At 42.6% G+C, this 24,611-nt stretch overlaps 1 protein-coding gene across 2 annotated transcripts; it reads right to left on the bottom strand.

Moving 5' to 3' along the window:
• Positions 1-385: 385 nt before the first annotated feature.
• LOC117603273 (uncharacterized) lies at positions 386-24,405 on the bottom strand. Of its 2 annotated transcripts, XR_013062675.1 has the most exons (16): positions 19,310-19,444; positions 17,682-18,759; positions 16,613-17,188; positions 10,494-10,835; positions 10,017-10,403; positions 7,818-9,928; positions 7,481-7,742; positions 6,714-7,415; positions 6,182-6,649; positions 5,540-6,064; positions 4,739-5,377; positions 2,583-4,625; positions 1,384-2,382; positions 1,192-1,308; positions 608-1,038; positions 386-549 (listed from the first exon to the last, which is right to left on the bottom strand). XR_013062675.1 is itself a non-coding variant. In XM_076689879.1 (15 exons), the coding sequence occupies exons 6-15, from the start codon at positions 16,613-16,615 to the stop codon at positions 3,303-3,305; spliced, it is 6,762 nt and encodes a 2,253-aa protein (XP_076545994.1). In that variant the 5' UTR covers positions 16,616-17,188; positions 17,682-18,759; positions 19,310-19,435; positions 19,524-20,023; positions 20,138-22,179; positions 23,255-24,405; the 3' UTR covers positions 2,495-3,302. The 2 variants fall into 2 exon arrangements, 1 of the variants encoding a protein (XP_076545994.1); XM_076689879.1 differs by lacking the exons at positions 386-549; positions 608-1,038; positions 1,192-1,308; positions 1,384-2,382 and adding exons at positions 19,524-20,023; positions 20,138-22,179; positions 23,255-24,405 and having other exon boundaries at positions 2,495-4,625; positions 19,310-19,435.
• Positions 24,406-24,611: the final 206 nt, after the last annotated feature.

Here is a 24,611-nt window from a genome sequence, read left to right as displayed (position 1 = left end):
ATGGTAGCTGATTGGATTTAACCTTGACAAGATAAACGTAGCTTCAGTTTTACCTTTTTTTTTTAACAATGGGAGAAAGTCGCCCGGTAGTGCGGGACTCTTAGATCTACCTAGTGTACCCATTAAAAACCCTACCTCGATTTCACCTATGGGTGCCAGGGTAACCTACCCCCTGGAACCGCTGTGAAGCATTACTTTCGGGGGTGGCACCTACAATCCTGGCCGACACTTCTCGGAGGGAGGGCCGCGGTGGGTGGGGAGGATTTATCACCATCCTCGCCCACCCCGCAGCCCCAGCTCCAGTTTTATCTAGGCGCAGAGATAGAATATGCGAATATAAGATATAATTTGTAAAGCTTGGGGATGAGAATTAATTTCTGTATAAAATTTACCTATGATGATGATGATTAAAATTCTTATAATTCCAGAACATTCATCTTTCAGGAGTTTATGTAATTTCCTAATTGTAATTCCTGATGTAATTGTAAATTGATGAGTGTAGCTGAGAAGAAAGTGGTAGCAGGCCTCGCAACGTTGACTTTCCACAATCTAAATGAAAGAAAAACATTTGTTATAAGAAATATCAATAAATAATATCCGAAGTTACCTCATCGACTTAAAGTTGAATACCACTTTTAGTTTCTGCCGCGCAAAAGTTGCGCGTACCTTCTCTGTCGACGCGTTGCTGATTTACTCGCGTATTTTCAGGAAACAGAAAGATTTTCCACGAGGTACTGCCATCTGTGGCGAACTTGGGATGCGAATCACGATCGATCCTCCACCACAGCCATTTCTCGCTCGACTAGGCTCCGATTTGTGTCACCTTTTTTTCTTCTCTTCCCTCTTCTCCTTGTCGTTTTCCACGCCATGTGACACAACCGGAAACATCTACTATTGCCGTATGATATGAAAATTGGGTTAAGGATTCGGTTGACATTCACGTCCGCCACGAAAACCTTTTTCCTTCTTGTATCCCAGTATTTTCAATTGGATTCAATAAATTCGAATTTTATATCCATCGACGAATTTTTATGTCACCTATAAAACAAACCAATAAAATTTATTGGAACATTTCTTTAATGCTTATTGAAAAACAGAGATTGGTCTTTTATATAAGGGGATCTATCGACGCTAGAGATTGTTGAAATGATCTATCCTAATTTGATAATCGGAAATAAAAGACTTACGTACCGATTTTTGCAGTATTTTTCGAAATGATCAAGATGGACAGACCTTTTAAAAGTGATGGATTAAACACGGCCGGTTCTGAGATTTCGGGGGTCCAAGGCGAACTCCAAAAAATGGCCCCTACAGATAAAAAAAATTAGCTGAAATAAAATTGATTGTATAACTAATTTAAATGAATATTCAAGTAAACATTACTCTTCTTGCATTCTTAGACGCAAAATCATCTTACGAGGGCCCTGGGACTAAAGGTCCTTAACGAAGGAAATCGAGGGTGTCAAGGGCACGCTCCAAATTCACCCATCATTAGTCTATCTCGAGACAACGTCGAGTAGATTATTTCCTATTTCCGGAACCAAAGTGGCCATCAGTGTCGTCCTCGTGGCACAGATATCGAAGGGATTCGATGATTGAATTCAGCCAACCGATAGGACTGGAAAGCGTAGCTATTGGGAAATGATCGCAATGCGACTTCCGGTACGCTTTGATAATCTTCGACGCCTTTCACGGGATGCTCGTGCATCGATAAACAAACCGAAAGTTTCCAGAGTATATATCTAACGACCAACGAGCTGGGATTAAATTAACGAATCGATTTCATTTGAATTTTCGCTTCGTAGACAAATAAAAAAATGTAACGTTTGAAAAGATTCATCTAACTATACTTGATAAAATTTGTTGAATCTATTCGCTCCAGTTCCACGATCAATCTATGTCAAGCTAATTAAAAATTTATTTACTTTTCGTTTCTTTAACCCTTCTCTGTTGAAGGGTTAAAGATTAGAGAGATCATCTCGGATAAATTAAATCAGTAATTTGATCTCACGATCGTTGGGTCATAAGATAATTAATTAATTTCTAGAACGATCCTATTGTTGATAGATTTTTGGCAAGAACAACGCAGTGTTAATCAGATGAGATGCAACGGGGCTGACGAACTCCATTGAACTTCGATCTCGAGAGTTTGTTGGCTCAATTTAACACTAAAGGAGCCAGAGAACTTGTCTGTTTTCCTTCTCGAAAGTGGTGTAGCGAACGGGGTATCCTTTGAAATCGTAGAGAGGAAATGTCGGAGGTAGAATAAAGGGAACGTTATTCTTGGCACTGTTCTTCCTCCAATGATTTAATCCCTCCAGCTTTGATGCCTCGCAATTCTTACTTGACCTTTCCTTCCACTTTCCTTCTTGCTTTCTGCACCTGAAACCGTCGTCAACATCGTAATCATAGCTCTTAATTTTAATAAATATTAAATGAGAACTTATTTTCACTCAACCATAAATTTTCTTCAGGAAGAAATATATGTGGTCGTGGATTAAGAGAAAGAAGGTATGGCCAGGATCAAAGGTCACCTTGCTTTCTTCGTGTTTTTATTGAAAATACTTAAACGCTTAACTTACACGTATACCAACAGTACAGCAGCAGGTAATTAAGTTAAATAGACTTAGCCCTCTATCGTTTAAAGCGGCCTGGGCCGGGCCTACGTTTTCCGCTTCGAACCGAGCTGCCGCGACAACATTCGGCTACGTTTTCATAAACAGCCATGCCACGATCGATTTGCAGTCAATCATCTCTCATTAAATCGATTCGCTTCAACCTGCACAACGAGCGTATTAATTTCCGTAATTGACAGTCTCTAAATACGTTCATTGCCATGGTAGAAACATAAATTACAAAACATATTAGAAGAAAATATATTAAAGAATATGTACAATTAATTTTTCATTTAGCCACTTTAATTGACTGCTATTTAAATTTTGTATTATTCTTTCTCTTTCCATGGCAATCAACGCGTCAACGCTCATCTTCATCTTTTATATTCCACTAATTATACAATAATAAAACATGAAGGATTAATGAAATTACATTTGGTAGATCTCCAAGAAACTCACCCCTGCATCTCTCTAAAAAATCATACAATTACTCTGCAAACTCTCGAGTTAAAATTTCACTCTCATCACCGTTGTCTCTATATTCATCCTGGAAACTCTGATAGCCTTTCGTTCTATAAATAAAAAATCACTCGGTTACGAAGGTGGCGAACAACGAGGCCCGTTCAGTCACGCGTCCATTCCAGCCGCGTTTTCGAATCGAACGATGAATCTCGATCAAGTTGAACTTCATCTCAGACGAACTTCTCTACTGGGCCTGGTCATCACGCACCGCCCTCTGTAACAAATTTCCGTCATGTGCGAGACCTTGGTGGTCGTCGAGGTTCTCAGGATCTTTCCAAGGATGGTCTCTGTCGAATTACTGGTCGACGGAGTGGTCCTTGGAGGAGTGGTCGTAGGTAGATCCGTCGAATACTCGGATGACGAACTCGTGACGCTTTCCTGGCTCGTAGTAACCTTCTCCGAGGTCGTTGCGTTCTCCAGATCGATGTTAGTCGTCGGTTCTGTGCTCTCCACTTTGCCATTTACGTCCACGTTTCTCGTCGTCTGCTGCTCTTCGTCCAAGGTCGCTCGAGCGGTCGTTTTATCCTCGACGTCCTTCGTCGTTGTTCTTTCCTGACTTTCAACGAACTCGTTGTCGAACGGAGTCGGAAGAGTCGTGGATTCTTCTGGCCTTTCAGCCTCGGCGATAGTAGTTTCCTCTTCCGTGCTCTTCATCGTGTCGAAGATAGCCTGCACGTAATCGGAGAGCGTCTTCACGCTATTGTCTCCCTCCTGTTTGGTAACCAATCCAGGAATCGAAGAGGATTTTCCACCAGTTTTTCGTTCGTACTTCCAACCGGACGCTTGAGGATGGTCGAGGGAGGAAGGATACCTCACCTCGCTCCACTTTGCTCGATGATTCTTCGGATGATCATCGTTTTCCTCGTTCGATTCTTCATTTTCTACCGAGCTCTCTTTCTCTACTTTGTTTAATTTTTCATCGCGAGTTGCTTCGTTGGACCCGTCGCTTAATTTGTTAACGTCGTTCTCCTTCATCGCGTCCGCGATCGATCCGAGGTTCAAGGTCACTCGAACGCTTTTGTCCCTCCAGTTATCCTTCTTCTTTTTCGGCTCGTCGCTGGTTTCCACGGTGTCGCTCGACTCGGTGAATCGAGAGACAAAGTCCTCGTACGAGGATTGTGTAATTGTGGTATCTTCGGGCTGGTTTGTCGTTGGTAGAGTGGTGATCTGTTCCTCCGTTGTGGTTTCTTCGGTATCGTCAGGGATACTCATCGGAGTTGTTATTGCTGGAGGCATGGTCCACGCAGCTTCTGGTACCTCGGTGGACGTAGACTTCGCCGGATCGTTGTTCTTCAGGCTCTCGAAATCTTGTTGATCGAATTTATCTGAATTCGACGAGGCTGAATGCTTAGATTCACGGACTGAATTGTATTTGTATTGATCTCTGAATATACCGTTCAGAGCTGAATTGAAATGCTGAGACTCGGCTGTGACGAAGTCGTCCACGGCTGGTCTGACCCTTACGCGAACCCTTCTTCTTCGTGTACCCTGAAATGAAATATCTTTCATTGTATATCTACAAGATGCTCGAAACTTTCGTTGATTAAAATCTTCGAAACTTTCAGAATTGTTTAATTATCAAGTTATTCCACGCGGTCTACCTTTTTAACGACACCGCCATCGCCAATCCTCTTCTGACTTTTCTCGAAATCAATATCGCCACGTTGCTCCGTGGAACTTTCCACCCTGTCCATCAACCAGGACTGCGGATCTCTCTTCAATTCTCTTTCTCTCATTATAGTGCTGGGAGTCTCAGTCGTTGTATCGCTAGCGTTCATCCCTTCCGTGTGATCCTGCGTGTTCGTTTTCCTGCCGAATATCGTGGTGCCCATTAGCATCGACTCCTCCTCATCCTCCTCTGTCTCCTCGCTCTTCTTATCGTCCGAAGAAACCACAAGCGTGACGGACGAAACTTCCGGCGCGGCGGTGATTATATCCGGAACGTTCGAATCTTTCGACGACTCGTGGAACCATTCACGATCATTTTTCGCCTCTCCGTGTACACGGTTCACTGCGAAACTCGGCTGGAACGAGGTCCTAGTCAATTTCGTGGACCACTGACTCTCGGCGCCATAAATATCCACCGTCGTCGAACGTGAATCTTCCGAGGTCGTCTTTGCTCCAGTTGCTTGGCTGTATCTTCGTGGTAGCTCGCTGGCTAACTGTGTTTGGTCATATTCCTCGCGTTGCACCGGTTGGGACGGGTAGTTGCCAAAATTCAGGACGAACTCGGCAGGATACTGAAATGAAAATAATTGTTATGTGATAAAAAGTAGCTGAAACAAAATTAATAAAATTAACATTGAAGCTTGTAAAAATAATTTAGATTAATATTCAAGTACACATTGCTCTTTTTGGATTCTCAAGATCTTTTGAGTGAATCACCATAAAAGGATACTCACATTCTCACTGGATGTTTCATAAAACTGTTGACTCTCTGGATTCCTCACTGGAGGGAACTGTGGACCGCCATCATAATTATCATCGTACAGATTTTGCTGATGTGCTTGTTCAGTACTGGTGGATTGAGGACGTATTCGAGGGTAATTTTCGTCCAATGGTAGCTCGTTATGTGCTTCCAACACCGATTCGGTAGTGGTACTGCTGCTGGACACGCGTTTTCTTCCGGGTCGTCGAACTCTACTCCTTATTCTGCTCTGTTTGGACTCGTCGGTTCTGGGCTTCGGTCTCTCTGTATATACACTGTCGTCGGGCAGCAGCGTGGCAACAGGTACTCTTTCGGTGCTCGCGATGGTTTCTATGGTCGTGGTCGGCGGTGGTAGGGTCGTGGCTTTTCCTGGTAAACGACGATTCGGCGCTGATTGATATTTTTGCCGAGTTTTCAGTAACTGTGTCTGCGGAGGACTCAATTCCATTGCGGTCTCGTCATTGGGTAACAGCGATTGGTGTGGCGCCTGTAGAAGATGCTAAAAATGCGGATGAAATATTTTATATATTTCCGTTATAGATTTAAATTAATTTGATCTACAGAGATGTACATAACCATTTTGATGGTACTTTTGAGATAGCGTCGAACGACTCACCTCTGAAAGCTGGGGCCGGAACGTAACAGGTGCCTGAAATCTGTTATCCACCGGATGTACCGGTCGGAAACTCGGTGGCCTGATAAATCCGTAATCAATGTCCTCTTCCGTTGGGCGTACAGTGGTGGTGGTGGTAGTGGTGGTCGTGGTAGTCGTAGGCGGCAGAGGGGTCGTGGTGGCGACCTGCTTTTGCTGCTGAGCGACGTGGATCTTGATGTACTCGTTGCCATCGGTTTCAACTTGTGACCCATGATTTTGGGTACGCGATCTGGATCTACCTCGCTGTCGACTGGGAGACGTTCGAGTGGATTCTTGATTGACCACGTTGAAACGGACGTATTCGTCTTGGGAGCCTCTGTTTCGGGTTTGAACCGAGGACTCGTGGTGGACGCGAGATCCTACGCGTCCTCGAACTCGTTGACGGATTATCACGGGGGTTGTACTCGTCGTGGTAGCCTCTGTTGTGATCTGTAATCAAAATTAATGAAAATTTCATTTTCTTTTTGTACTTAACATCAAGCGATTAACTCACATCAGAGATCGGAGCCTCCGTAGATGAAACAGAGAGCTCGTAATCCTCTTGTTTGTTCTCTGGCAGTAGAATGAATACCGGGTTGTCGGGGTCAGCGGCGCCGGGTTGAATCTTTTCGCTCTCCAAACGATGTAAATTATTCTGCCCAGTCAAACCGTACTCCGCTTGGGTCTGTGGTACGTTCACCTCGTATACCGACGAATATCGTTGCTCTTCCTGGGCACCGAGCCGTGGACTCGCAGTGGTTGCCAACTCGATGTCGCTGTTCTCTGCTTTCCCATCTAATTGATAGTCCTTCGGTCGCTGGACAATTTCCTGCTCGAACGTGTCTCTACTTTGCGTTTGATAATTGAATCCGTTCACCGGAGCGGTTTCGAGGCCACTCTGTTCTAAAGCAGGCTGATCGTATCCTCCGCGGTAATGTGGATCCTGTGGAAGGTTCTGAGGATAATTCTGACTCCTCGAATAATCCTCGGAGATCAATGGCGATGCTTGATTCGCTGGCAGAGGAGAGGGGTAGTTCTCGGTGGTGCTGATCGCGTTGGATGGATAATTCTCCGGGGTGTTCGAGGATAAATCAGCTTGACGAAGATTGGAATCTGGAGCTGTCGGTTGGAGGAAGGTGTTTGACGTTGCAGGAGAAGCAGAGTCGCCGTGGGGGACGTTTTCGTATGATTGTTGAATGTTCTGATTTTGAAGGGCCTGTTAGGAAGAATAAGAACAAATGATTAGATTCTTTATTTTCATAATTCTAGTAGGATACTAACCTCAGCCTGTTGACTCGCTTTATCTCGACCCCTGTGTTTCTGTGTTCTGCTGGTCGGCCTTCTCTGCTCCGTGCTGTACCTCACTGTAGTTTCTGCTATTCTGGATTTAGTAGCCTCGTAAGTAGCAGATTCACGGTAGTCTTCCGTGGTGGTGGTGAATCTGGACCTGGATCTGTTATAAGGTCTTCGACTTCTGTCCACGTTCGTTCTCGTAGACGGTGTCTGAGTCGTTGTCCTTGGTCTCGTAGAAGCAACTCTGCTCCTGTAGATAATAAACTATTTATATTAATCGAAACTCTTAATATTATACTTCCTTCAGAAAACCTATGAAACGTACCTCTGTCTACTACGTGGCCTGTAAGTAGTCGTGGGAGTACGTTGAGTGGTAGTAGTGGTAGTAGTCGTAGTGGTGGTCGTGGTAGCCGGTGCGTTAGTCTTAAGTTTACCCTCGTTCTTATCCAACAGAGAATTGACTAAACCGGGCAGATGGGGAGAAATCGCGGGCAATTCAGCGGGCAAATTGTACTGGGTGGGTCCTATCGGACCTCTGACATCGTTGATATCACCAGAAGCGATTTCACCGTCGAAACTGTGACCCAGACCGGTCGTAGACTGAGAATTGTATCGATTGAATTGCCCTGCGGTATTGTACCTCTGTGTCTCTCTTTGTTGAGCGAGTTCCTGATTGATTAGAGCCAACTGAGCAGCTATATCTTGAGCTTTAGTCGAAGGATCCTGTGTAGAAATTGATTCGTCCTTGATCCTCGGTGTAGTGGAATAGGAAAGCTCCTCCTGTTGACTCACCGAGGTTTCCACTCTGGTGTTTATCAGAGGATTGTCAGTGGTTCTAACGTTATCCTCGTAATACTTGTACTTTCTCGTCGTAGGCCTCTGATCGTCGTAGTAAGAGGTGGTTACGACAGAGGCTGGCTTGCTGTCGCTATAGTACTGCCTAAACCTGAATCTGGAACCAGAGTATCCGGTCGGCGGGGCTGACGAGTACGTCTGTTCGTACTTAGGGGTGCTCGAGTGTTCCTGGGTGTAGCCAATGGTGGTCTGGGGCTCGTACAGAGGAGTCGTCGAATCGGAACCGCTATTCAGGCCATCCAGATAAGAGTTAGGTTCTATCAACGGGGTTGGACTCGGATTCGGGTTATCGCTGTCCTTTGGATCAGTGTTGTCCAGGGTGTTCACGACGACCGAACCGATGTGTGGTGCCGGGAAGGGAATCTTGGAGTATCCCGGCGGAGGATCGAAACTGAGAGGCGCCACGAAGAAAGGCAATTTGTCCACCTTCCTCTCTACTCTGTTGTGATCGATGGAGGACAGATAAGGAAGATCGAACTTGGCGTATCCCGTGGGAGGGTCGAGATTCGTTGGACCGACGAAAACCTGAGGTGTATCTGGACCGACGGTGTCCAGAACAGCGATCGTCTTTGCGTCTTTCAATATCTTCAATACGTCTGATACTTTCACGTTAGCTGTCTTCGAGCTGTGGCTTCCCATGTACACTGACAAAGGTGGTTGGTTAGGTGAGGGTGCAGGGGTAGTGGTGGTCTCCCGATAGTTCTGTTGATCCTGATGGTGAGGCCTTTGACGAGTCCTTCCTCTGATCCTGCTTTTCACTGGTTTCGACGTTTCAGTCAGGTGCTGACGATGAAACTGTTGTTGTTGATCCTTGATCAGAGGGAGAGCTTGCGCCGGAGGTTCCTGATTCTCATTTCTCAAACGACTAACTCTCGCTTCCTCTTCACGTTGCTTCTCCAGCAGCTGTTGCTGTTTCAGAGCCCGCTGCATCTCCTGTTCCTTCTTCCTCTCCAAGGCAGCTAATCTCTCAACTTCTCTTTGTCTAGCTGCTTCTTCAGCCTCTCTTTGTCTGGCTGCTTCTTCGATCTCTCTTTGTCTGGCTGCCTCCTCGGCTTCTCTTCTTCTAGCTGCCTCTTCAGCCTCTCTTCGCCTAGCCGCTTCTTCGGCTCTCCTCTTCTCCTCCTTCGCTCTAATCTCTGCTAATCTTCTTTGCTCCAGCTCCTCCAATCGTTGCTTCTCTCTGGCCTCGCGGATTCTTTCCAGTTCCCTTTGCTTCTCTATTTCCTCCAGCTCTTTCCTCTTCTTCTCCGCCTCCCGCTGTCTCTGCAACTCTTGTTCTCTTCGCATCGCTTCTTCCTGAAGACGAGCATTCCTTTCGAGCTCCCTTTGCTCCTCGTTCAATCTGGCAATCTCCTTCAATCTCTCTTCGTTAAAGAACTGCGCTTTTTCCTCGATTTGTATCTGCTGCAACAATTGGCGAGTGAAGGCGTCCTGGTCGGGCGCGATGGCGCTGGTATCGACACCTTGATTGTCGCGGTGGTGTTGCTGCTGTTGACGGTGCGGGTACTGCTTTCTTCCTCGTCCTCTTTTCGGCTGACCTCGTTGCGCCAAAGTATCAGCCGGCACGTACACCAGCTGTACCTAAGGGGAACAAAGTGGTTTATAGTAAGGATAATACTAACGGTAAAGTAAATCATTTCTTTTTATCAACATCGTTGAAATTAATCACCTCTTCTTCTTCATCTTGAGCATTCACACCTTGAGGTAGCGTTTCTCCCAGGTGTTTCGCTCCTTGCCTCTGATTCTCATCTATCTGCCCGACGTTTCCAAGGTTCTGACCTTGCGGCAACAGCTGACCGCTCTTGAATTCTTGTCCGGACAAATTGAGAAATTCCTGAGGAAGATCTTGCTTCGACGGAGTGGGAGGAGGTCGGGGTCGTTGCTGGAAGAAGTTCTGCGCTGGAAACACCGGCGGCAACGCTTCGGATGCGGGAAGGGGCGGCACTAAATCCTCGGAAGCCACGTCTGGTAACGTTTGCGAGTTCGTTAATCCACTCTGGCGAAGCTGCTTGTCCTCTTCTTGGCTACTAAATCCGCTGGGTAGGAATGTCTGAGACTGAGAAAACAAAGGTCTTTGTCAATTGAAGATGCGGTTTCCAGAATTTCAAAGAATCATCTTGTATCACGGGATATCAAGAATCTTCACCTGTAGAAGTTGCTGCTGGGTTTTCAACTGTTGCTGCAACAGCAACAGTTTCTGGATGCTCTCTTGCGTCTTCTGCAGTTGCAGAAGTTGTTCCTGGTACTGTTGCTGAAGCGGAGGTGGCAGAGATAATTGTGGAACTTGTGGCACTTGAGCACTACCGCTTGCCAGCAGTCCGGTTGGATTATTTTGCTCTATCTGGGTCTGCGTGGCCCTGGGATTTGCCAATGGGATCCATTCGCTGTTCGACACCTGTCTCGACCATCGTTCACCTTCGATCGTGCCAAATTCAATCGACAGGATCAAGCAGATCGGTACTGCGAACGATAGACACCTCTGCACAATCTGAAATTGAAGAAGAAAAATAATTTGTTAATTATTTTGTGAAACTGATTGTACGAAGAGGTGCTTTTATGTAACCATGATACTCTACTTTAAGGAAGTGATATCCTAGTGTAAAGAAATACCCTACTTAGAGAAGGCACCTTACTACAAGATTGGAAAGAAGAAAGTTTCTGCAATTGTTTAATAAAAGAATATTAAACTACAGCCTAAATATATATTTATAATCACGGAAAGGAATTAATGGGCGATTTTCTGCTCGAAAGGAAAGTTAGCGAAGAAGAATTCCAACCGCAATTCTTTACCGAAAGATGGACAGAAGAAATTCAAGCGTTCGTGACAGCCAGTTACCCACGATTCAATTGCCGTAGCTATTAATGAAGCCGGTGGTTTCATGGAACGATGAAACCGCGACAGACAGAGCATATTAATGATAAAGAGATTGAAAAAAAAAAAAAAGAACACCTCGATTCTCCCGACTTTTAATTCCGCAGAGAAATTCTTTTCATCTTCAAAAGAATGAGGACTTGTGAAATTTCTGAACATTTTATACCTGTAGCGTTTTATAAAAAAATTGTAGGTGAATTTTTAATTTCGAAGAAATCGACGTTTCTAGCAATTACAGATTACATAGAGCGTGTAACTTAGTCGCATTAAAGTTAAGGAGTGAATGTAGTCGTCCTTCTAACTACGAGCACGAAAACGCAGAAAGTACGGCCAGATTCTACGTCATACGCGTTCACCATCTCAAAACCATTCTCTATCGCAGTATAAAACGTGACGAGTTTAAATGAAAATTAAAAAATTATTTTTGACATCGTTATATAGATAACATTTGAAATAAACTTTATCTTACATGAATATTTTTTGAGGTTTCGAGGCCACTTTTGTAATTTTACCATAATTAAGTTTGTAGCGACAATTATAGGTGTAATTACCCTCGATCTTACAATTTTAGTAATATTTTTGATATCCACCGTTTTCTCAACATTACTTTCCAATTAGTTTCATTATTAATCTCTTTCATAAAAATATTTTCAGTGAGATTACTGATTTTGATCTGCTAATTGACTGTTGCTAATTATTCGCACGTCAAAATAATTTAAAGAATGTTATCATTATCGTTGGTATTGCGTGTGCTCGAATGAAAGAGCCACGAGATATCTGGAGTGCAACCGTGGCTAACGAACTGTGAACGGCTTGAAACGATGATTTCTAATAAATACCAGCGCCTCTTCTTCAGATTCTTTCACGAGATCCGATATGAATAATTTTTTGGATATTCTCGAAACTTTTTCTAAACGATCCAGTTTATCTACGGATGAATAAGAACAAATAGGTATATTCAAGCTTATACAACAGAATTGAGAACGATATGAAACTCAATTATCTTAATTAATCCATGAATTTTCAAAATTTCCTTTAAAGAATCATCGAATCGAATTCAAATCCAAAACGATGCCGTACTACTGACATCATTCCGATTATATTACGGACAGTAAGCAATCCACGCGAATTTTCATAGCGGAAGATCGCGTGCAGGACACGGCTCATGGTTTTTCTGCTTTCTTCGTTGTTCTCCCCATAAGAAGCAACCCATCGACTGTGAAATAATCGCGTACACCTGTGAACTACATACACAGGTGGAATACTGGATTCACAATCGGTCGGGTTGCGTCACAATGTTGCGCGATACGTGATCCATCACGATTTCCTGATCAAAATTTCGGTCAGCGTGGATCGACGTCGTAGAATCCAACGATGCAGTCGGAATTACGCAAACGAGCCTTCAACCATTCCAGACACCGAGGCTCCTTTTATCAAATAGCTACTGAAACATTCTCTTCGATCCTTGCTACATTGACTCCGGGGTTTTCAAGAAGAAGATCAATCGGTCGACCGCGCCTTCGCAGAAGTTTGCTTCTTCTCTCGAGGAGAGAAAGGTGTCTCGACCTGGTTTCCGCCTGTGTCCGACATCCGTTCGCGGACCAATTGATTATAATCGGCCGCGTTAAAGCGATCAGTGTTAACACCTTCGCATTCTTCCCTACAAAATTTAGATATCAAAATTTAATAAAGCAAGCACTACTTGAGATAAATAAGTTTTTCCTATATTTACCTATGATAATTCATCGACCTCTCTGTAATAAGAAATTAACAGCTTAATTTATACTCTCAAGATCCCAGAACCGGGTACGATTTTCAGAGAAAGTTCAACCATTCGGTGGGATAGCGCATCGAGGAAAAAGAATCAGGAGAACGCCCAAACGTCGTCTCCGAAGAAGAATCGTTAACGGCTTTCTTCGATAGTGAAAGGGAGAGGAGTTTTTAGAGAGGGATCGATTTCTCGTCAGAGGGATCCGAACGCTTCGAAAGCGTACCACCTATTCTTCACAAGGGAAAGAGAGTAAGAAGTGGGCGGTACGAGGTATGTAGATCGTGAAAAGTTCATTGGAAACTCGTTAGAAATTGATACTTTACATCCCCGGGGATTGACGTTTTTCTGCGATTGCTCGAGTATTATCTTTTCTAAATTAGCTGGTAATTACAATTAAAAGGAGGCGCATGGTTAATGACCGATAAAAGGAAATATCTGGAGTATTCGAATTTGGTATTAGTGAAAATAAAGTTCCATTTCTTTCTTTCAATTCTGGCATGACACCGCTATCAATGCGGTGCAATTAGTTTCACGATTATGTAACTTTACGTAAGTTTCTGTACTTTATATAACTTCGTTGTATTTGCTCGTTCTTTATAGGTGTAGAGATTTGTTTGATCGACAAAACCGATTAAATTACAAGGTGTAACGACTACCTGTCTAACGAGTGATAAAGCTTACTATACTCTAAGCAGGATATATCACTTATTGCTAAGTATACAATCTTCTACACTCTATACCAAGGGTGAATATAACTATCCATCGTTAATAATAAGCGTGCAACCTACTATCCTGGTATGAAAGTCACAATGACCAACTAGTCGACTTGATGATCGTTTTTATCTGTGTCGACTAAGGTGTCCGCACCTTCACGACTGCCTCCAGCTTTTTGTCTTTAGTTTCTCGAGAGGAATCATTCGCGAAGAAGTAGCTCGACGTGTCTCACGAAAACTCGTTCCTCTGCGTTCGAATACCGCCGAAAGCCATGTCACTGTTTACATCTGAATGGAGCCGGCTCGAGAAAGAGAAGGGTGCTTCGCTAACGATGGGAAAAGAATCGTCAAGAAACTGGAGGCAAGGTGGCCGTCTTTGAAAAGAAGAAAAAGAAGAATTATACAGCGACAGAAAGAGTTTACATTTTCTGCTGAGGATCCTCGTGTACTCCAAAAGTTTCAATTTATATTTTGAAAAATTATTAAACGCTGCAGAGAAAGATAAGTTGATATGCCAGGTTCAGAGTTCAGTCAGAGCTTTCTCTGGCTGTGTAACAGGTTCTTGTAAAAGTATCCTACTTTTATCGTGTTTCAAAGTTCATCCAAGTGTTTTGGTGTTAACTAGAAGAAGAAACATATTTAGCTCTAATGCAAATACAGACTAATTGAGAGACTAACATAGATGGAAAATATTATGAAGCTTACTTATTATAATCAAGCTAATTTGGTATTACGTTAAGAACACGAAACAATGAGAAAGAATCTTACATTGCAAAGATTAGATTCATTTGATGGAGATCTATGAATCTTTAGAAACAATTTCATCATTTAATATAATAGTTAAAGAAATGTTTATGTCAAGATAAACACCAGAGACTAATGTAAGAAGAAATTGCAATTATTTTTTCAAATAACAGATTCGAAAGTAAATTACTGCTTGGAAAACAATGTATCCTTCCCATCGCACGATCCTATCAGTTATGTCATAATAAGCTCATCCATTATACCTCTGTAATTACGCAATCCTATAACTTCCAATATCACGAGATGGAGTACGAAATGATTTACTTCTGATATTTCGCATCGGTGGTAAAAGAAAAATTTCCTCTCTCACGTCCGAATTTGAAACGAGCCCAATTCTTGTGTCCTTCTCGGATGTATCGTCCGTTCTACTTAGCCTGTTCAATGACAGAACTTTCTTCGTACGATCTCGCGTATACTTTCGCCTTCGAACATTTTCGACACCAGCTGGACCACTTCTGATCTTACGCCCTCGATTTACGCCATCGTCTTATCTCGAAATTTCTGTAGAATTACAATTTTCAGCTTCAACTATTCCAACATTCATCCTCGACCAAGTATCACTGCTAATCCCTCAAACTAGGTCTTGGCTGCGGAGCAGACCACAGAAACCAACTGTATCGATATCCAATCACACGGAAATCCCGAATACCGTGGCTCTACGAATGTTTACCAAAGATCTATAAAAGAGTAAGAAGTTTCCTATCCCACGGTATAATGCGCGATTCTTTTCAAGAACGCCAACTCGCAGGCCAGAAAACGTTTTTCAAACGCATTCCAACCAGGCGAAAGGGTAACGAATTGCTCTAAAACGCGTATTTCTTTCGCTAACGAATACTTTTAGGGTCAACTAGGGCGGTTTCGTTTGCACAATCGCTCATCGTAGACTCGGTCAATTTGGTTTCGTTGCGCCAACCATCGACCGTTTACGCGAAATCCAAGTGTAATTGAACGCTTTCTAAGGTCCAACAATATGGATATTGTAATAAGAACCGTAGCGTTGCGCAACCCGTGTAATTACCACGAATTCATCGGTAAAACTTTCAACAAAGGAGCCACGTGAAAACTGAAAAGGGATTCCTGCGGTTCCGCTTATCGCTAATCTTCATTGTCTATTAAGTCTGTTGCGCGCGGCCAACGATAGATTTCGATCTTCCTATTTCAGTAGCGAAGTTTTTTCCTTCTTACGGCTTCGTCTTTCCGTTTGCCAGGGCCAATCGCATAATAAGTGATCCAAAAGAGGCAAAAGTTATCGCTGATTTTCGTTCCGATCGAATTTTCCAAGAACAGGAGAAAAGATAGAAAGAAGAACGGCGAGACGATCGAAAGAGGAATACGTTCGGCGACCTCTTGAATCGCGGCATAAGGAGCGAAGCTGTTCACACACTGACCCCCATTTCCTATCCGCGGGGCGAATAGCAGAGCATCCAGCTTCGATTTTGCCTATTACTCGATCTCCTATCTCGAAACTGCCTTTTTCTGCATCCACGTTTATAAGGAAACTTGATTTCTTCGAATAGAACAACATTTCTTCTTGTTTCTGAAAGAGATTAGATTAGCGTTCATTGAACGATGCTGAATGAAGGAATTTCAAGTAGATACTAAGAAATTCGACCGAAATGTAGGACACGATTCTAATGCACCATCAGTTCCGTTAAACTTTTCCGATTAACGTAGGAGGATTAGCGAAATAAAAAGGAATGTTGCTTTCCACAGTTTCGTTCCCTTATTCGATGCACGCGTGGGCGTTAGTCAACGCACGATCCACTATTGAAGTTTCCCGATGGAAAGCGTACAAAACCGGAATCGATGAGCATCCGGGAAATCGAGAGACCAACAAAATTACCAGAGGATGAAACAATTGAAATTCATGGTACCCAGCCTTTGCTTCGTAGAAACGGACCGAGCCTGATTAAAAAATCATACCATTATTCACAACTTGCCCTGAATTCAATTGTGAGAGAACGTACCATATAACTTTGAGGATCTCCCTAAGGCTGTCTTTTAAAAAACTCATGTTTTATATTTTTATAATAAAAATATCTATTTATCTATCTATCTATCTATCTTAGATCTTCCAACCCAGTGCTGTTCAAAGTCTCACTCACCATGGTGCAGGGTATATCCGGTACCAGTGTACTGTTCAACCAATTCCCGCGTCTCTCCTTTCCAACTTCCGGTGAAAAAAGAAAAACCTCCGGACTCGGCTACGTTTCGCGCTTTACTGTTCTCTATTGCACTTTCTCACAACGCACCACCATCGAGCCATGCCCCTTTGCTCTCCTCTCTCTACGTCAGAAATCTTTTTTTCAATCTCTCCTATGCTATTCTTCCCTCGATAAGGAACTGGCAATCTTCTCCGAGAGGATCTCGTGGAGAGGACGCACCGGTTAATCACGAATCGATCTCGATAGATCTGCAATACGCGCACACGGGCATAGGATCGCAAACAGTTTGAAGGGGCTCGGCCGGAATGGACAGACTATATAGATATCCCCTCCAGATGTCGAGGAGACTCGGTGCGAAGGAACACCGACGGACCGTGATCCAGGAGAAAGCCTCTCCTTCGATTGGCCCCTTAGCGAACCGGTATGTGTCCAAGACAATTCCAGATATCTTTTTCCAGCTGATTCTCTCCATCAACCACGGGTACACCTCTCTTTGTCTTGCTGGTGTTTGTTGTCCTGAAAGTAACACACATTTTCGTTAGAGAAATTCAGAGCATCGTTGAGAGAAGAGACCCTCTCGGATTCCTGTAACCGAGAGTGATCTGATTCTCTATTTCATTGATTAGAACAGAAACTGAGGCTTGGAGCTCTGTTAGCTTTGATTGGTTGCCATTCTATGAAATTTGCTGTTCATTTTATGGAAGCATCAGGTGTTTGGTCTTCACTTACGATCAAATTAACTTCAGTGATATAGTCATGTTTCAGTCTTTCTAGAAAATAACATTTTCCCAAAAGTTGTTTACTGGCTCACCTTTGCGCAACACCAGACCTGTCCGGATTTGCAGAAGTTGAACACGTTTCGCGTACAACAAAGTTTCGTTTCACGAAGCGAGCTGAACGCGAAGCATCGATCAAACGATACTATTTCACCCTTTAGCTACCGTTTGCTATGAGAACTGTCTACTGTGCGCGACAGAATAATCTAGAGTCGACGATTAATATTACTTACTTTGGAAAATATTCTTGGTTTTCTTCTCTTGCCATATTGATAAATATTAATACACTTTCAGAAATAAATAATGGTCCTCCTTTTTATCTGCAACATGTAAGAAATATTAGTTTTCATATTTATTCTAATGTACTACTATAAAACTGCAGTATTACACTAAAAAGTACATAGGAAAAATGATGTTTAGCAAGGAACGGGCTTCCGATTTCTATCGGTTGCATGTCGATCAGGAAGACGCGTGCAGCGTTTGTAATAGACATTAATTTGTCAATTCCAACGCGATGGAAAGCAAAGAACCATGGGTGACGTGGTGAAAGTGTCCACGCACTGTTAAATTCGGTTAATTAAATATACACCGAATCGCGAGGTGAAAATACAAGGAACTTATATTATTGAAAGTCAGCTAAATCCACGACAAGGAATATTATTTCTAACGTATTTTTATTCCAGAATGAAAGATTAACGTGCTTGACTGGACGTAAGGTCAAGTTGACTGTAAAAGTAGAAAGTACCGTGGAAATGTTGCAGAAACGTTTAAGGAACGTTTTCAACATCGTTGTTCGTTCGAGCAACGTTTACACCGTATAATTAGAAATTAATAAAATGTTCGCTGTAAAAGTGTTTCCATTACAGGCGCTCGATACCATCCAGTTACAGTCTCACCACTTTTAATAGTTTTCTTTTCTGCTCTAGAAGTTTGACCAACGTTTTCTACGTTTCATCTGAATTTTTCCTACTTGGTATTTAATAAAATCGTGTTTGCCATATTATTGCCACTTTTCCCTTGTGTGCAAATCTACAACGCTATAGCAAAATTCTAATTTACTAATAAAAAATAGATAAGTACAATAGTATACCCATATTCCATTTCTTCTGGTAGATCGTATCGTCACGGGCTGTTGAACGAATTTCAACCTCGGACTCGGTATAGGAGGTACGTGTTAGCCCGAACAAAATCAGCCCGGACAGCATCAAACGAAGTGAGAGGCGGTTGTAGTGTACGTTGCTCGGTTATGCAAGTTCTCAAAGGAATCGTGGGTCAGTCACTCGTTCGGCACATATGTAGATCCACGAGTATCTAAAAAACAAACCGTACTGTCATTCCAACATTCAAACATACATTACTCTACATTTTAGATTAGGAAAGAAATGTATACGCGTTATAATTTCCTGACAGGAAGTTACAACCGTTGCACGACACCTTTATCGAACGCAGTCTCGATAACTACCATCTATACTACACCGAATTTAATGAATATCGATAGAGAAATTATATAACGGTATAATATTACTAGTTAAGCTATTACTATTACGGTTACAGTTTTGCTTCACGACCGACATTAAATGATTGTAAATGTAACTGTACAGAGAATCGTACAATTGTAATGATATGAAATTTTGCAGGTGATCCAGAAAATGCTTTGATGCGTGTATCGGACGCATAACAGAGGAATTCCTCTTGCGTTACGTCGGCGTGGATAGAGCGTAAGAAATCGAATGGCAATCAGTCGTTGTGGAACGACGACAAAAAAGTGAATTGAACGGTGATCGAGCCAGGCGCTCTATTGTCAGGAAATACATCGGCGTAGCCGCACTTTACTATAGACGCCATTATCGGTTTTTCTTACTCTATATCACGCTGTGAAGGGAAGTGGCTTTCCCTGCCCTTGTTTCAAAACTGTCATATCCCTCGCTTTATTGCCTTTTTCGAGTAATAACGTTGGATTCATTATGTCATTATTAATACGTTTCTTCTGCAAATAAAACTGGATTATTATTCTTCGTACTGAAGCAGAACTCTAAAGATTCTAATCTTCCATCTTCCAATTAAAAAACAATTACCTTTACAGTAAAAGGTTCAAAGGCACTTCTTACTCTATTATTACCATGCAATAATTTCCTCCAAGTAAATTTCATTCGATGAAAAGAATTACTAGCCTGCTATCGAAACATCAATCTTCATCTCTTCAGAATCGATTACACATCCGATCGTTTTGTCGGGGTTCGCACATTTTTTCCCCGATGATTGGATTCGCTTGGTCCTGCCGGGTGATGTTGCGAAAGATCAGCGCGCTCGGAGGAGAAGTATGCACAATGAAGAGGATCCACGAAGGAGGGCGAGGAGAATCCTCGAATTCAATGCCCGGATACACGGCATGCTGATGATTACACCTGGGGCCTCCTCCTCTTCTCCCACGTACTTGAGCCGATGTTTGATGCGTTGAAAATCATCACCCTCCGTCCTCCTCGTGTGCTAAATAAGACACCGGAGAGATAATGCGTCGTCTTCCCCATTGTCTCGTGCGTTTTGTAATTCGTCAGGTGCATCGCGTTGCACCCATCTGACGAGAGAGAAGAATTCTTATGTTAATCTTTGAACTGGATGTTCGACAATTAGGAAACTGAATGCTAATTTAGCAAGCGTTTAATACCAACGAGCCTTGGCTGTAAATTACATTTCCAATATCTTTGAAGAAAGCTGCTCGGTTTCATTTGAATCCAGACGGTGAATAAACGTGGCGATGGTAAAGTTTAAAAGGAATCCTTCCTTTTTCTTATACGCTGTTGCTTCAAAGCAACGAAATGAGATTCGTTCCTTTCGTCTGGAAGATTTTGTCATTCTCGTTTATACAACCATGAACGTGCACACGTGACGATATTAAACCGACCAACGTGAACGTGTACACGTCGAAAAAGCGAACGCAAGTATACGTGCAGAGTTCTAGCGGATTTTTCTGCATGGTAGCAGTGAAAGGGAAAGATACTGGTAGCTCGACAGGCCTAGATAACCGAGATCAATGCGCACAGCTCCTTTACATTCAACAAAGTTCAAGACACTGTTGATTCATCTGAAATTATGTTCACTTTGTTCAACAGTATTGTAACTATACGCGATACAGATACTCGATCGTTACCATATTTTCTTCAACATCCTGTACGTTCGTTCCTGCCTCGAAAAGTCTGGATTATCCCATGATGGTTCAATGAAAATTGCGCAACCGTCAGACGAGTCTGGTGTCGTAAACCACGGAAAGGTCCTTCATCAATTGCCGCAATCCTTCCTGCTTGCTCGTTTCCGTTCGTGTCACGATGCACTTTATGAAACCTCGATTTTCTTTCTTTACCGGCGGCCATCGTCGAAACTGTAAGAAAGGGAACACAATTTGCTAGTACTTTAAGTAGAAAACGTGAGAGGAGCAATGAAATTACGAAGGATTCTCGCTGGGAGGCGCGCGTCATCAGCAGAGAATTCTCAAAAGACCACTCCAATCTCCTCTTTCCTTTTAAAATACTTTTGCCTTGAGGTTGAAAGGGTACAACGCGAATTAATATCACGTACTCCTCAAAGTGTATAATTATATGGTTGCAGAGAGTAATTTCAACAGCAATCCTTACACCACAAGGCACGTTCTCTTTAGACTCAGACCTGAACCCCTCAAGAGCTGCACTTATCAACACCATTCTCTTTGTAATTGTTTGAGTTAATTTAAGTTAAATTCAATTAATGGTACACATACTATATCAGACATTGAATATTATTCAAAGACAAAACGATCGTGGCAAAGAAGAATGTTAATTCGCTCAATTATCATGGATTATGAAAGTGTCTCGTGCAATCAAGTCATTGTTTTCTTGATCGTGTTACAGAGATTGCTCTTGACAATTACAAGAACAAAGATCACAAAGCCTATCTTCGCATTTAATAGATTCAGATTCGACGGAGATAATCGCGTTAAATGAAGCGCCTGATTTACAATCGCGTTACAACGAACGCGAGCAGCGTCGCTAATTTAGACTAATTATCGTTCGTGATGAGTTTTTAACAGGTGTTCGTGACGGTAATAACGAACACCTCCGCGTGAACGTTCTCTATTAAAATTCACTTCAATTCTAGGCACGTGACATTGTTCGATCCTTATTTATTGAAATATATAAAGTAAAATGTTTTTGATTAATGCCGCTCTTAAGTTTATGATTCACGGTTTTAGAATCAATGGCTGGTACTTATCAATTGATAAATTTCCTCGCTAAGAATGAACCCGAAGGAGCACAATGATTCACGGTGAAAGACGTGTACTTTCTAAAACTGATACTTCTCAATTACTATCCAAGGCTGCCTTCGCATCACGTTGCATTCGGCAATTCGATTCCCCGTGATATTCAGGCCTCCGAGGATGATTTACCAAAGGAACGATGATCGATGTTATTCTTACTCGTCTGTTTAGCTAAAGCGTAGGCGTCAAGATTCACAAGATGAAGTTGTGAATAGAGAGCAAGAGAAAGAATCAGGAAGGGTTTATGGTAGTCGTGCAAGGTAAGGCCAGCCTGCCGTGGATGAGCAATGAACTTGACCGGAAGTGGGTCAGGGTAAATCTTTCTCGATGAGCATCCTTCGCAGCGCCGTAATCCTTCGAGTATGACCAATAAACGGTTTAACGAGCAGGTGGCAAGCTATTTGACCGGTTCGGCTCGTTAAAATTTTATAAAAGACCCTCGCCTGAAAACGAAATTTCGTGACATTAGCGCTGGTAACAACTGTTTAATCATTGTCAAATACTTTGGATATTTTACTTCAGATACTAAGGCTTTGGTATAAAAAATAAATCTAAATTAGTTATACAAGCTTTAATGTTAATTTCATAAATTTTATTTCAGGTCGGACCCCCGAAATATCAGGGCCGGCCCTGCTCTACACTATCCACTCAGACACTCATCAAACGTAGAGTAATAGAATGAATCAAATCTATTCGGTATCGTAAAAAGAATGATCCACTTTTCACGATACTTTTCTCCAGTTCGACACACGAAAGTCTCGAAACGTGAACTTTCATCCAATGTTTCTTGTACAATTACAGGAGCTGATTTCGCACACGCAAGAACGCCTCGACGCGTGATGGAAAGTAAGGAGGATCCTTGTTTGAATTGCGAGAAAAGTGTAACATATTCAAAATGTTGCTTACATGAAATTATCTTTAAGAGATTCTAGACGAGAGATCGCGTTAATCGGGAAAGCAATAAAACCGTGTTACATTTTACTGACGCGTTTAACTTGCTATCGTCAGCCAGCGTACGTATTATAAGTTAAATGAAATTTGCACGTACACCTGGAAGACAGTTCAGAGAGCAAATTATAAGGTCCCGTGGGAAACTCGGCTCGGGAAAAAGAACACGGGTCTCTGATAAAGGTCAACCGTACAACAATGCTATATCGCAGCTTTGCATCCGTATGCAATCGATCTACCCGCTGCGCCCTTTTTCCAGTAAAAGTTCACTGGCTGGCCAGCTGGTGGAAGGTAAATTTGTATGAAAAGTGGATCGCGTTACATGGAACCTACCACTTGGAATTTTAATTCAACTTGCATCACATACGTGTTACGCGTTCAGTTGATCAGCTACTTGGCTATTCATGGTATTATGGGATCAAAAGATCCAAAGTATTTGGTACCAGAGGATTCAAAATATTTAAATAATCAAGGCTAATAAATCTGAGCTATCCGAGTAGTCAATAGACCAAAGAGACCAAGTTGTTTGAATAGACATCATTTGATTTGATTAAATTGCCTCCTAAGTACCTTCCATTCTATATAAAGTTTCTTTCACATGAGTTTTCCGTCAAGATTCCAGTCACGGGACGATTACACTGCATTCAAAACATTATTCAATCCTCTCCAAACAGCCTAATACTTGTACGCCACTGTTTGCATGTCGCTCACGTTCCATCGCTTTGAATGATGCTTGATTGTACAGTGTTGGATCCGCAAACGACTTGATCTGCATCATCGATTCTTTCAATTCTTCCAAAGTGTTATTCTTCAAAATTGCATAAATACTTGATTCCTGTAATTCAAACGTTTAATTAATAAACAGATTTGTCATTTTTATATTAGAAAAAGAGGTATTGTCTGGCGGTGCAAACGAATTAAAACGAAAGTAATGGGAACTTTCTTTGACGTTCCCGGTAGCCCATCCTCGTTGATTGTAGCGAGAAGCCCCGCTAATGGGGCCGTTAATTCACCTTATCGAGCCTTTGCAGCACGTCATCGCCGAAACGTGGCTGGTATCGAGGTCACGGCCAATGGTGAAAGTTTTCTAATAGTTTCCGTGGCTCGGTCCTCGCCTGTTTGCCCGTTGGAACGTGTAAAAATCCCGAAACGGGTTCTCCAGTGTATACAAAGGTAAGTACAAGCTGGTGCAATGGAATCTTACTTTCACGTTCGCGTTACAACTTTACGCTGGACCCTGCCCATTCGACCAGATCTCTTTCTATCTTTCTATGAATCTTGACGGAAATTGGAAAAACGAAACAATCAACCTGGCTAATGATAAGTCTCCGTTAATAGCAGACGAAGACAGCTCGATTTACCGCATAGAAAGAAAGTGAAATCTGATGCTGTGTAAGAGCCTCCTGATAGGATATCTTCAATTACTCCCGGTTGCAAAGTTGACTTACAGCTAAAGCCTCTTCAGAGATTTCATTTCTTAATCTTTGTCGAGCGATTGCAGGATTTCGCAACTTATTTCGAAGAACATTGTGGCATAGTTGCATTTGTCTTCGATAACTTCACCACTAATTGGATATAATCAGGAGCTCTGACGCAATCTGTCGATAAAGATACTTACAATTAGTGAAATGTTAAAAATGTTTCATCGGAGATGGTATAAAAATAAAATATAAATGTTTCAGCGAATACCGTGACTCGAAGCAATTAATTAAGGAGATGCCAGGAAAGAATGCGATCAGGCAGGACGGATTGCTCGCGGGAGAGCGAACAAATTAGAAAATCACGATTATGAGGTCAGGCGGTATCGGTGGAAAGGAATGGTGCCCGATTTGTCGCGACACGTCCCGGCTGAATCCGGATCCGTGGAATCATGAAAACTGGATCGACCGGCTGCGGTCAACGCTAGTTGCTCTCGTAACTTTCCATC

This window comes from Osmia lignaria, chromosome 9 (assembly GCF_051020975.1).
Source record: "Osmia lignaria lignaria isolate PbOS001 chromosome 9, iyOsmLign1, whole genome shotgun sequence".
In the NCBI taxonomy this organism is placed as follows: Eukaryota; Metazoa; Arthropoda; class Insecta; order Hymenoptera; family Megachilidae; genus Osmia; species Osmia lignaria.
The sequence above is the reverse complement of the archived record's forward strand: the minus strand, read 5'-3'. Positions and strand labels throughout refer to the sequence as shown.